A 12400-nucleotide genomic window follows, 5' to 3' on the forward strand; every position below is an offset into this window, starting at 1 on the left:
AACTTACTATTCAACCTAGCAACTTGACTCAGAAAAATTAAAAAAAATTAAAACAGGTCTATACCTACAAACACATTTATATGACTGCTCACAACATGTTATTCATAATAGCAAAACACTGGAAACAACCCAACTGCTCATCAAACGGTGAATGGATAGACAGAAGAGGTATAGCTATAAAATGGGACACTGTTCAAAATGAAAAGGAGCACGGTATTGACACAAAACGCAATGGATAGACTTTAAAAGTGTTACAGTAAATTAAAAAAAAAGAGTCAGAGGCAGCAGACTACTGATTATATGATTCAGTTAATGAAATATCCATATAAAGCAAATTTACATAGACAGAAAGCCATCGATGTTTTCCTAGGTGGAGGTTTTGAATGCTTTTTTTTTTTGAGACGCAGTCTCACTCTGTCACCCAGGCTGGAGTGCAGTGGCACAATCTCGGCTCACTGCAACCTCCACCTCCCAGGTTCATGCCATTCTCCTGCCTCAGCCTCCTGAGTAGCTGGGACTACAGGCGCCCGCCACCACGCCCGGCTAATTTTTTGTATTTTTAGTAGAGGCAGGTTTCACCGTGTTAGCCAGGATGGTCTTGATCTCCTGACCTCGAGATCCGCCCGCCTCAGCCTCCCAAAGTGCTGGGATTACAGGTGTGAACTACCCTGCCTGGCCTTGAATACTAATTTAACTGAAAATAAGCATGAGAAAATTTGGGGGCAGGTGCCAGAAATGTTCTAAGACTTATTTATGGTACCATTTGCAGAAGTCTATAAATTTACAAAAGAATCATAGAATTCCATACTTACAGTGGTTAAGTTATATGAAATGTAAATTACACTTCAGAAAATGATATTTAAAAAAACAACAGTGTAAAGTTTAGTCTGGCAGTGAAAATTGGGGAATGTTAAGCAATATAGACAAACCTATCAGTGAATGATTTTTTTAAAAAAAGAAAGAGCCCAAAAATAGAAAATTGAAAAGAAAAGTCTACTTTGACATGAAGCAATGTGAGAAATGTGTGAATGGCTGATTTATTCACAATACATTGGCTTTGCAGCCACTAATACTTGTTACAGGAAATGGCTGTAAGATTTATGTATAATAGGATTATGCATGCTGAGTTATAGCATTTAATAGTATTTTTACATAAACTAATAATGCTGCAGTAATCAGCAAAGTCTTCTGAGGTCCTCTCAGAAATCTCACATTTCAAATGATAGGGCTAGCTTTATATCACTTCTGGTAACAAGAGCTGGGGTACTCAAGCATAGACTGAAAGATTTAGACTGTTGGGAAGCATGTTTCCATGGGTCCCTTGTGTTCCTACATGTCTTGCCACGAATTACAAGAATATAAGGCCCTAACTGCCTTTTACCTGGGCCATTTCTCAAAGTTGTGCTTGCAGCAAACAACCATTGAAGAAGCGACACCTCCTCCCAAACCAAGAGCTGGCTTCCTTATTAGATGTTATAAGGTGGTAATTTCACTAGATTTGGCATTCCTCTCCTATGTGTGCAGGCATCCATTAGTCCAGTAGAAACTGGGGTTTAGGGAACCAATGAGAAACCATGCTGACACTCTGGCTACTGTTTTTGCTGTGAGCAGTAAAGTATTTCATCTCCGACCCAGAAGTCTCATTTCTTGTGTCAACATCCATAAAACTGTATCAAGCTAAATTTGCCAGCTTGCAAAAGGGCAAAATGTCAGATCTTTGGCAACTCTTGACATCTGGACAGTATATTTTACTTAAGCATAAAGACAAAACAAGTCTAAACGTTAAAGACTGGTCTTTATTACGTCATTAGAATTTGTATTAGTTAAATTACATTGCTCACTTCCCATAAGTAGGTTTTATAAAATCTGTATTTGTAATTCTGTGTGGCCTAGAACAGTGTATTAGAAAATTAAAAAGAAGTCAATGGTTTTGAAATCTAATTACAAACTTAATTCTGTGATAAAGAAAATGTTAAACCAGATTCAGTAACCTGTTTAGTATTTTAGTTCAGCTAATTCTACCTGCTGAAATAAGAGGCCTTGGATGGAAAGGATCTGAAAGATCCTTCAGGAAGACCTGAAAACAGTAGTCTAGCACTCATCCTTGAACAGTAGCAATGGGTGAGGCAAGAATATCATCTTTGGACACAGAATATTAGGTTCAAATTCTAGCTCTGCCACCTGTTTGCTATGTAAACTTGGTTATATAACGTAATCCCTCATGGTTTCAGTCTCAATTTATACAATAAGGGCTAACAACAATATCACCATTACTGTGCTGTAAAGATTAAGAAATGTCTATGTTAGCACTGTGCAGGGGCCTAAATGCACTTCTTAACCTTTGTTAGTCAGTCTTACTCAGGAAAGGGCTACAGGAGAAACTGGAGCTCACCTGTGGGAGGTCAGCACTGCAGCACAGCCTTCCCGAACCTCCTTCATTATTGTTTGCCATAGGTACCGCTTAGAGCAGGGATCCATCCCAGAGCTGGGTTCATCCTGAAGGAAAGGCAATACAGAGTAATCAGCATTTGAAAAACACAAATAGAAATATACACAACGACATGGGAGGCCAGACCCCAGGTGAAAGAAAAATCTCTGCTCTGGCTCTAACAGACACCTCTCCAATTGGTTTTGTTACACTCTGCTCAACAAAGCCAGAATGATAGGGGAACGTGAGAGAGCAATGAGTGAGTGCCTGACTCCTCCAGCCACACAGCATGCTACCCAAGAGTCCCACTTCTTTCTCACCTCATCCAGAGAAATTCAAAAAAGAGATTAAAAATATATATATATAAAAGAACCAAATAGAAATACTGGAGCAGAAATATAAAAAGAAATAAAAAATATAATACAGAATGCCAAAAGCACATTTGATCAAGCAGATTAAAAACAAATCTGTGAAATTGAAGGCAGATTATTTGAAATTATCCAGCCAAGGAAAATTAAAAAAAAAAAAAAAAAAAAAAGAATTAAGAAGAACAAAGAAAGCCTAACAGGTTTATGGCACATTATCTAGAGACCTAACTTTTACAATATGAGATTTACAAAATAAAAAAAGGTGAGAAAAAGGGGCAGCCGAATGCTTATTAAATAAATAGTGGCTGAAACATTCCCAAATTTGGATAAAGAGAAAGACATTTGAACACTGAGATATATGAAGCTTAAAAGTTCCCAAATAGCTTCAACCCAACAAATTCTTCACTGAGATACACAATAATCAAACTGTCAAAAATGAAAAGCAGAATTTTCACAGCAACAAGAGGAAAAAAAAAAAGGTTCATTACATACATGAACAAGGTTATCAGTGGATTTTTCAGAAGAAATCTTCAGGACGGGGAAAGAGTGGGCCAATGAAAGAAAAAAAACCTACCAAATCAAAAATACTTTGCCTACTTTACCCAGCAAAGCTGCTCCTCAGAAATAAAAAAAAGAAAAAGAATTTCCCAAACAAAAGCTGAAAGAGTTCATTTACACAATACCCGTCTTAAAAGAAAAATGCTAATGGGGGTTCTTCAAAACAAAATAAAAGGATTCTAATTAGCAACATGAAATTATAAAACTCACAGTAAAGTTAAGTATATAGCCAAATTCAGCATACTTTAATGCTTTAATGTTGGTGTGTAAATCACTTATAACTGTAATATTCAGATTAAAAGACAAAAAAGTATTAAAGTAACTATAGCTACAATAATTTTTAATGGAAGCACAATATAAAGAGCTGCAAATTGTGACATCTAAAACATAAAATGAGATGGTTGGAAGTAAAAGTGTAGTTTTTTTTAATGTGACATAAGTTCAGTTACTATCAGGTTAAAAATAGACTTTTGTAACTATAAGATGTTTTATATAGATAATTAGTAACCACAAATAAAAAATCTACAGTGGATGCACACACACACACTCACACACACACACACATAAGAAAAAAAAAAAAACAGAGAAATGAATCAAAGCATACCAACATACCAACACACAAAAAAGTTATCAAATTAAAAGAAAAACAGTAATAAAGGAAAAAAAGAATAAATAGCTTTAAAAATAGCCAGAAAACAATTAACAAAATGTCAAGAATATGTTCTTACCTATTAATAATTACATTAACTGTAAATAGACAGCATTTGCCAATCAAAAGGCATAAAGTGAATGAAAGGATAAAAACCAAGATCCAACCTTATGCTATTTGCAAGAGACTTAGTACAGTTTTTTAGATACACATAGACTGAGTGTGAAACAATAGGTAAAGATACTCCAAGCAAATGATGACCCAGAGGGCATGTTTATCTATATTTATGTCAAACAAAATATGCTTTAAGTCAAAAACTGTAAAAAGAGAAAAATACAATAATAAAATGGTCAATTTATTATAAAATGATAAAAGAGTAATTGTAAATAGATATGCACTGAATATTAGAGTAGCTATATATGTAATGCAAATATTAACAGAACTGAAAGGAGTAAAAGACATAACTACAATAATAATAGGGAGTTCAAGGCTCCACTTTCAATGATACATTGATTAACCAGACAGTAAATCAATAAGGAAACAACGTACTTGAACTACGCTTTAGACCAAATGAACCTAACAGCCATACACAGAACATTCCATCCAATGACAGCAGAATACACATTCTTCTCCAGCACACATAAAATACTCTCCAGGAGAGACCATATATTAGGCCACGAAACAAGTCTACACAATTTTTAAAAATTGAAATCATATCCAGTATCATTTCAGACCAACATGGTATGACACTAGAAATTAATAAGGAGGAAAACTGAGAAATTCACAAATACATGCAAATTAACAATATGTTCCTGAACAACCAATGGGCCAAAAGTGAAATTAAAAAGAAAATTTTAAAAAATACATGTATCTTGAGACAAATGAAAATGGAAACAAAACAAAACTTATGGGATGAGGTAAAAGCAGGTTTCAGGAAGAAGTCATCAACATTAAGAAAAAAGAAAGATTTCAAATAAATATCCTACCTTTGCAATTGAAGAAATTGGATAAAGAAATGAACTAAGCCCAAAGTTAGCAGAAGTAAGAAAAGAATAAAAGGCCATACATCATAAGCCCACAACTAACATCATATTCAACAGTGTAAAGCTAAAAACTTCGAATCTAAGAAGAACAAGACAAGGATGCCCACTCTAGCCACTTTTACTCAACATAATACCAGAAGTCCTACCAGAGTAATTAGTCAAGACAAAGAACAGGCATCCAAATCAAAAAGGAATAAGTAAAATCATCTTTCCAAAAGCATGATCTAATATACAGAAAACACTACAGACACCATCAAAAAATCCATTAGAATTAATAAACAAATTCAATAAAGTCATATAATACAAAATCAACATACAAATATCAATTTTGCTTCCATAAAATAGCAGTGGGTTATCAGAAAAGGAAATTTTAGACAATTTCATTTACAGTAAGATCAAAATGAACAAAATACTTAGGAATAATTTTAACAAAGGCAGTGAAAGATCTGTATACTGAAATCTATAACATTTTGATTAAAGAAATTGAAGACAAATAAATGGAGAGCTATCTATGTACATGGATTGAAAGAATTAATATTTTTAAATGTCCATATTACCCAAAGTGATCTACAGACTCAGTGCTATTCCTACAATTCCATTGTCATTTTTTCACAGAAATAGAAAACCAGAATACCGAAATTTATTTAAAGAAAAAAAAAACAACAACAAAAGACCACAAATAGCTAAAGAAATTAAGCAAGAAGAACAGTGCTGGAGGCCTCACATTTCCTATTTTCAAACTATACTACTATGCTATCGTAATTTAAAAAGTATGGTACTTGTATAAAAACAGAAATATAGATTCATAGAAAAGAATAGACAGTACAGAAATAAACCCAAACATATATAGTCAATCTTTGACAAATACACCAAAATTAAAACTAGGAAAAGCACGACTGTGCTTTCTTCAATATATGGCTTTGGGAAAACTGAGTATCTACACACAAAAAATTAAAACTGGGTTCTTATCTTGCACCATACACAAAAATCAACTGAGCATGTATTAAAGATTTAAACATAAGATCAGAAACCAAGAAACTTGTAGGAAAAAAAAAGAAAAAAGAAAAGAAAAGCTCCTTGACATTGGTCTTGGCGATGTTTTGTTTGTTTTTTGGATATGACACCAAAGGCAGAGAAAACAGAAGCAAACACAGAGTGGTACTATTTCAAATGAAAAGAGTTTCTGCACAAGAAAGGAAAATACCAACAAAGCAGGCAAACTACAGAGGGGGATAAAATGTTTGCAGCCATGTATCCAATAAGGGGTTACATCCTATATATGGAATTCATAAAGCTAAATAGCAAAATAATAATAATTAAAAATAGACAAAAAACTTGAACAGACTTTTCTCAAAAGAAGACATGCAAATGGCCAATAGGTATATGAAAAGATGGTCAACATTATTAATAATCAGGGAAATGTAAATAAAAACGACAATGAGATATCACCTTGTACTCGCTAGAATAGCTATTGTTAAAAGGACAGAAGATAACCAGCAATGGCAAGGATTCGGAGAAAAGTGAGCCCTTATACACAATTGGCGGGAATGTAAATGTACACACATTGTGAAAAACAGTGTGGAGGTTCCTCTACAAATTAAAAATACTACTGCCACCTGATCCAGTAATCTCACATCTGTGTGTGTATCCAAAGGAAATAAAATCAATATCTGGAAGCGTATCTGCAAGTGCTATATTCATGACAACATTATTTACAAAAGTCAAGATACAGAAACAACCTAAGCATCCCTAAGTGTATAAATGGGAAAAGAAAATGTGTATGTCTCTCTCTCTCTCTCTCTCTCTCTCTCTCTCCCTGTTTCCTTGTCTCTCTCTCTCTCTCTCTCTCTCTCTTTTCTCTGGGTGTATATGTGTGTAATGAAATATTATTCTGCTTGAAAAATAAGGAAATCCTTCCATTTTCAACAACATAAGTGAATCTGGAGGACTTATGCCAAGCATAAAGTGAAATAAGCCATGCATGGAAAAACACTACTTCTTAATGAAATATTAAAAAGTTGAACACGTAGGAAGAGACAGTAGAAAGGTGCCAGGCTGTGGAAATGGGGAGATACTTGTCAAAGGGCAGAAAATTTCAGTTATACAGGACAAACAAGTTCTGGAGATCTAATATACAGCATATAGGGCTGCTATAGTTTGGATGTTTTGTCCTCTACAGAATTCATGTTAAAACTCAATTCCTAATAAAACAATATTGAGAAGTGTGACCACTGGGAGGTGAATGAGTTTATAAGGTTAAGTGACCTTATAAAAGCACCTGATGAAGGACCTTCACCTCTTTTTGCTCTTCTGACTTTTGCCTTATGAGGACATGTACTGCTCCCTTCTGGAGGGCACAGGGTTCAGGTAGTCATCTTGGAAGCAGGGTTGGCACCTTCAGCAGGCAACTGCACCTGGCAGTACCTTGATCTTGGACTTCCCAGACTCCAAAACTCAAATGTCTGTTCTCTGTTCTTCATAAATTATCCAGGCTGTTATAGCAGCACAGTGGACTAAGAGAGGGACTGTAGGTAATGATGCTGTATTACATATTTGAAATTTGTTAAGAGGGTAGATATGAAGTGTTCTCATCACACACAGGGAAAACAATGGCAATTATATGACATCATCAATATGTTAATTAGTTTGGTTGTAGTCATCACATCAGAATATTTATGTATATCAAAACACATGTTGAATTCATTAAATATATACAATTTTTATTAATTATACCTCCATAAAACTGGGAGGTGGGGAATTGGGCTATATTTTCATGCCAGGTTGGTTCTCCTTCATGATCTGGCTAGGTAAGCCAACCTTGATGTTTTTAAAATGAATTTTCAACCTCCATAAAATTTCAGAATGATATGCCCTAGGAAGACATATGATAGCAGAAAAAGGCTTCATTTATTTAGCAACATCAAATAAATTGATATTTCTTAGAACTTGAAGCTTTCTCCTTCAATAGACACCAAAGTATTTCTTATATGAACCACTTCTAGAGAAATCTTGCCAAACTGTAAGATGTATTTCTGTGCTTTTATTAGCCAGGGAGTACTAAACACATATTTCTTAAGAGCTTCGGGTCATAAACTTCCCCAAAGAAAGAAACAGATGGGAAGCAGTAGGGATGGGGGGAGAAGCACTGAACAGAAAAATAAATATCTAGTCTTTTCTGCAAATCAAGCAATATATGTGTACTAGTTATAAAAATAAGTAAATAAAAGGTGTGATCATGCAATGCTCAGCATGAGCGTTGGATGTGTAATTTACGTTTTCCTGATTCCCTCCTTGATGTCAGCTCTGAGAGTCACTTCTAGTCTCTCTGTTGAGAACTCCAAAGGACTGGCAACAAATCTCTTTAACCTATTGCTCTGAACAGTAACCATTATCATAGTCACAAATAGTTACTGTGGTTTACCATCTGCTGGACACTGGGCTAGATGCTTAATGTAGTTTATTTTATTTACTGCTTTCAATGACTCCATGAGACAGACATTATTATCAGGACAATTTTCAGATGAGAAGGAAGCAGGCATAGAACATACAAGGCCAAGTGCTGGGCGGCTGCAAAAGCAAAATTCAATGCTTGTCAGTCAGACTCCGGAGTCCCCACCTTGACCACTGTGCCACAGGTTTGGGCATCCATGGAAAGTTGAGAGCAAGGATGTATCAAAGAAAAGCATGTCATGGTCTGCAGTGAACCAGGTCATGGCTATAGAGCAGCGGCCCCTTCATCCAACTGAGGAGATGCATTGTAAGGGGCTGGGCATAGGGAAATTCCACAGAAAGTAATGAACGCCCACATATTGTTAACTACTCAACATAATCCCGCCTTGTGTTGAAAATAAAATGCAATTTGTGAACTTCAGGATTGTGCAAATGGTAGTTTTTATTATCAGATTCCGGAATATGAAACTATACAATGGTCCAGGAATTTGGACATTGCAAAAGCAAATTTATGGCACCTAAAAAGAATATTCAAGTGAGTTTCCAGGAAACAACCAGAAAATGATGAGACCATTTTCTAACACAGACTTTCTCAATTCCCATTTACTACCCCACTGAAAGGGTGTATTCATTTGATGAAGAAAGATAGAAAAAAAGGAATCTGTTTTGTTTTCCACACTTTTTGACACCCCTCAGACTCTCTACTGGTGTGAAGTCCAAAGATGCACTCTAGTGATTAGAATCCAATTTATGGCATGTAACAATAGCCTTTATTTATTCTTTCAATGGCATTACTTGTATTAACAATTATAGCTGTTTTATGAAATGTAAGACAATTAACTCCATTTCTTGACAAATGTTGCCTCCAATTAATGCTTTGTTTCATTCAAATCAAATTAACTGCAGTCCCCAGACTGATTACAGACTACCTTGTCTCAAGACCATTGCATATACTCTACCCTGTTGCTGGAGTTTTCTTCCTACCCTCAACATCATAGCCAGCCTTCACTCTCAACACCCATCTTCAAGACTCACCATGACAGGTGTCACTACTGCTGTGATAAACATACAGCTACACAGAGAAAAAGACATCAAAGCAATATTCTAGAGGAAAACATAATGGGTTTCAGATTACAGATGAATTCTAATAATCTTTTAAAACACTGTTTTAATGTTAAAATTTTATAGAATTTTCAGTTTGACGAATATGAGTGAATCTAGCAAAAGGTGTTTTATTTCTGCAAAATTCAAATGATGTTTGGGAAATGTTGGCTTATGGCAAAACAGTTTACTAGTTTGTAGAACCAGCTTTGCAAGTTCTAAAGTTACTTCCCAGAAAAACTCTTAAAATCAGTTTATAAATCAATATGTAATATGTGTCTTATTCCAAGACATTGACATTCCTCTACTCACCAATAAAAGAATGTCAGGTTTCCCCAGCAGGGCCAGGGCTGTAGAGAGTTTCCGCTTGGTTCCCCCACTGTAGGTGCCCACAGGTTTGTCCGCATGGGCTTCGAGGTGTAAGCGCCTGATGAGATCTCCAGCAACCTGGAAGAGAGGGATGTGCATGTGTACACAAGCATTCACCAAAGTGCCCACCAGAAACCTGGTCTCAGTCCTCACTCCTGCTTCTCCCTCCCACTAACCCTGCTCATCTTCACACATACAATCAAGTACATCTCCTGAAACATCCCCCTTCACCATACAGGCAGTAATTGAGAGTGAACAGGTGGGAGTTTTCTATGGCTGGAGACATCTAAGTGACGGTCAAAATAATCACATCTAGAGTTCAGGGAGCAGGGTGGGCAAGAAACACACTCGAGGTTGGAGGTCCAGATAAATACCCATGTTAAGGTGAGCAGAGACGGGAATGCCAAAAAGAAAACTGAGAAGGAAATAAATAGGAATGAAACTAATGGAAAGAGGTGTCAAAACTTAAAGGGAGAAGACAACCGAAGTAGAACACTTTCTTTATTATTTTAGATTCCGGGTGTCTATGTGCAGGTTTGTTACATGGGTATATTGTGTGATACTGAGGTTTGGGCTTCTAATGATCCATCACCCAAGTAGTGAGCATGGAACCCAACAGGTAGTTCTTCACCCCTTGTCTCATGTCCTCCCTCCACACTTTAGGATTTCCACGTGTCTACTGCTGCCATGTTTGTGTCCATGTGTACCCAATGTTAAGCTCTCCCCTATAAATAAGCGCACATGTATTTGGTTTTGTGTTCCGCTGTTAATTTGCTTAGGATGATGCCTCCAGCTGCATCCACGCTGCTGCAAAGGATGTGATTTTGTTCGTTTTTATGGCTGGAGGGAATTTTCAATATTAACACAAGGAAAGAAATAACCCTTTCACATTGAGAAGCCACTGTTAATGTTTGCAAACTCAGAGTTTGGTTTACAAAGTAACTAGAGGTGGGGAGGGGAATGGGAAATGTTTCTTATTTGCAACTGCTGAAAACCACTTTGCCAAGTCCCAAGGATGGTGGCAGCATTAGTCAAACCTCACCCCCCCACCAGCCACAGGAGAGTTCAGACCGTACCCAAAAGCCTGGGGTTCACAGCTTCTTTATTCTTCCCTGCTTTCCACCCTGCCAGCTTGTCCCACATCCTAGAAGGCCCAGCCCATATCTCTCATCAGAAAAAATAATTGTCACTTCTTCTGTGTGTTGTATGTGTCACCCCTTCTGTGTATTATGTGTCTATAGAATGCTTTTATTTAGCATTTCCCACTGTAATTTGTACCACACTACATTTTCTGTTTCTAGTCTGTCTCCTATGCTGGATTAATTCTTCTTGGGGTCCAAGGTAAGTAACTTTTTCGTTTCGAACTTAGCATAATTTAAAAATGTTGCAAACAATTTTATTTAACTCTTATGACCATAGAAGTATTAATATAGATTCATTTTTTAGATATCATCATTTAGCCAAATTGACCAAGATCATATTTTAATTCAAATTTAGGAGAAGAGGGAAACTTCCTTAGGACTAAAAAGATGGGTTAATAATTGTGCATCCCAAATAACTAAATAAATATAAACTAATGTGTATACTCTTTTTGACAAGTGCATAAAAGTTAGGATAATAACAGGATAATGAAGGATAATGAAGCATTAAGAACCTCTACAAATATTAGCGTAATCATTACATCCCCCAATAAAATCTTTCAACAGAAATTGTTATACGGCTTCACTTGTACAACTTCAAAATATATTGCAGATGAATGAAGAGGGTCAAGGACTGGTCTTATGGTGAAATAGTATAATTCTAGGAAATGCAGATTTCCAGGCCCCAAAGATACATAAAGATGAAATATTTAATCTCCTCCTATCTGCCTAAGAAAATCTTATCAAGGCCAGTAGTTGGTCTTATTGAAAGTAAAGTCATTTTCCCCAGAATGTTTTATATGAATCATCCTTTTTCCTGGCTCCATTCAGACCAATTATTTCAATTATCACCAGTTGAACAAAAATTCACTTAAGTGAATTCTAAAATATCAAGACAAAACATTTTATTCCTCACAAGCAAACACACACAAATATTAAGAGAAGGGTCATATAAATGAAGAAATATAAATGCCTGGCATTTCAGGAATTACAGAGATAACAGAAGTAGTAATGTAGCTTCATCCAAATTTTTCTCCGAGAAGAATGGCCAAGAAGCGTAAATCAGTGCTAGATAAACACTCATAATGAGAGATGAAGGAAGGAAACCAGGGAGGCTTCCTGGAAAAGGAGGCACATGTCCCCATAAAAGAGAAGAAAACTAAGAGCATTATAGACCCTGTTAGAAAGCTTTATCTGTCGGGAAAAAGCCAATGCAGTCCTTACTTAACGCCATCCATATGTTCTTAGAGACTGCTTTAACTGAATCAACATTTAATGAAACCAGTTTTACCATA

At 36.0% G+C, this 12400-nt stretch overlaps 1 protein-coding gene across 2 annotated transcripts in view; it reads right to left on the reverse strand.

The window, feature by feature from the left end:
* Positions 1–12400, reverse strand: part of LOC105535388 (ATP-binding cassette sub-family A member 13-like) — a 231519-nt gene that overhangs the window by 53294 nt on the left and 165825 nt on the right. For both annotated transcript variants that reach the window (XM_011974456.1, XM_011974457.1), the window contains 2 exons: positions 9910–10044; positions 2393–2496 (listed from right to left, as the gene is read on the reverse strand). In XM_011974456.1, the coding sequence (XP_011829846.1) occupies positions 2393–2496; positions 9910–10044 (239 nt within the window). The remainder of the gene's footprint in view (positions 1–2392; positions 2497–9909; positions 10045–12400) is intronic.

Source organism: Mandrillus leucophaeus, unplaced genomic scaffold (genome assembly GCF_000951045.1).
Source record: "Mandrillus leucophaeus isolate KB7577 unplaced genomic scaffold, Mleu.le_1.0 Scaffold1454, whole genome shotgun sequence".
Taxonomy (NCBI): Eukaryota; Metazoa; Chordata; class Mammalia; order Primates; family Cercopithecidae; genus Mandrillus; species Mandrillus leucophaeus.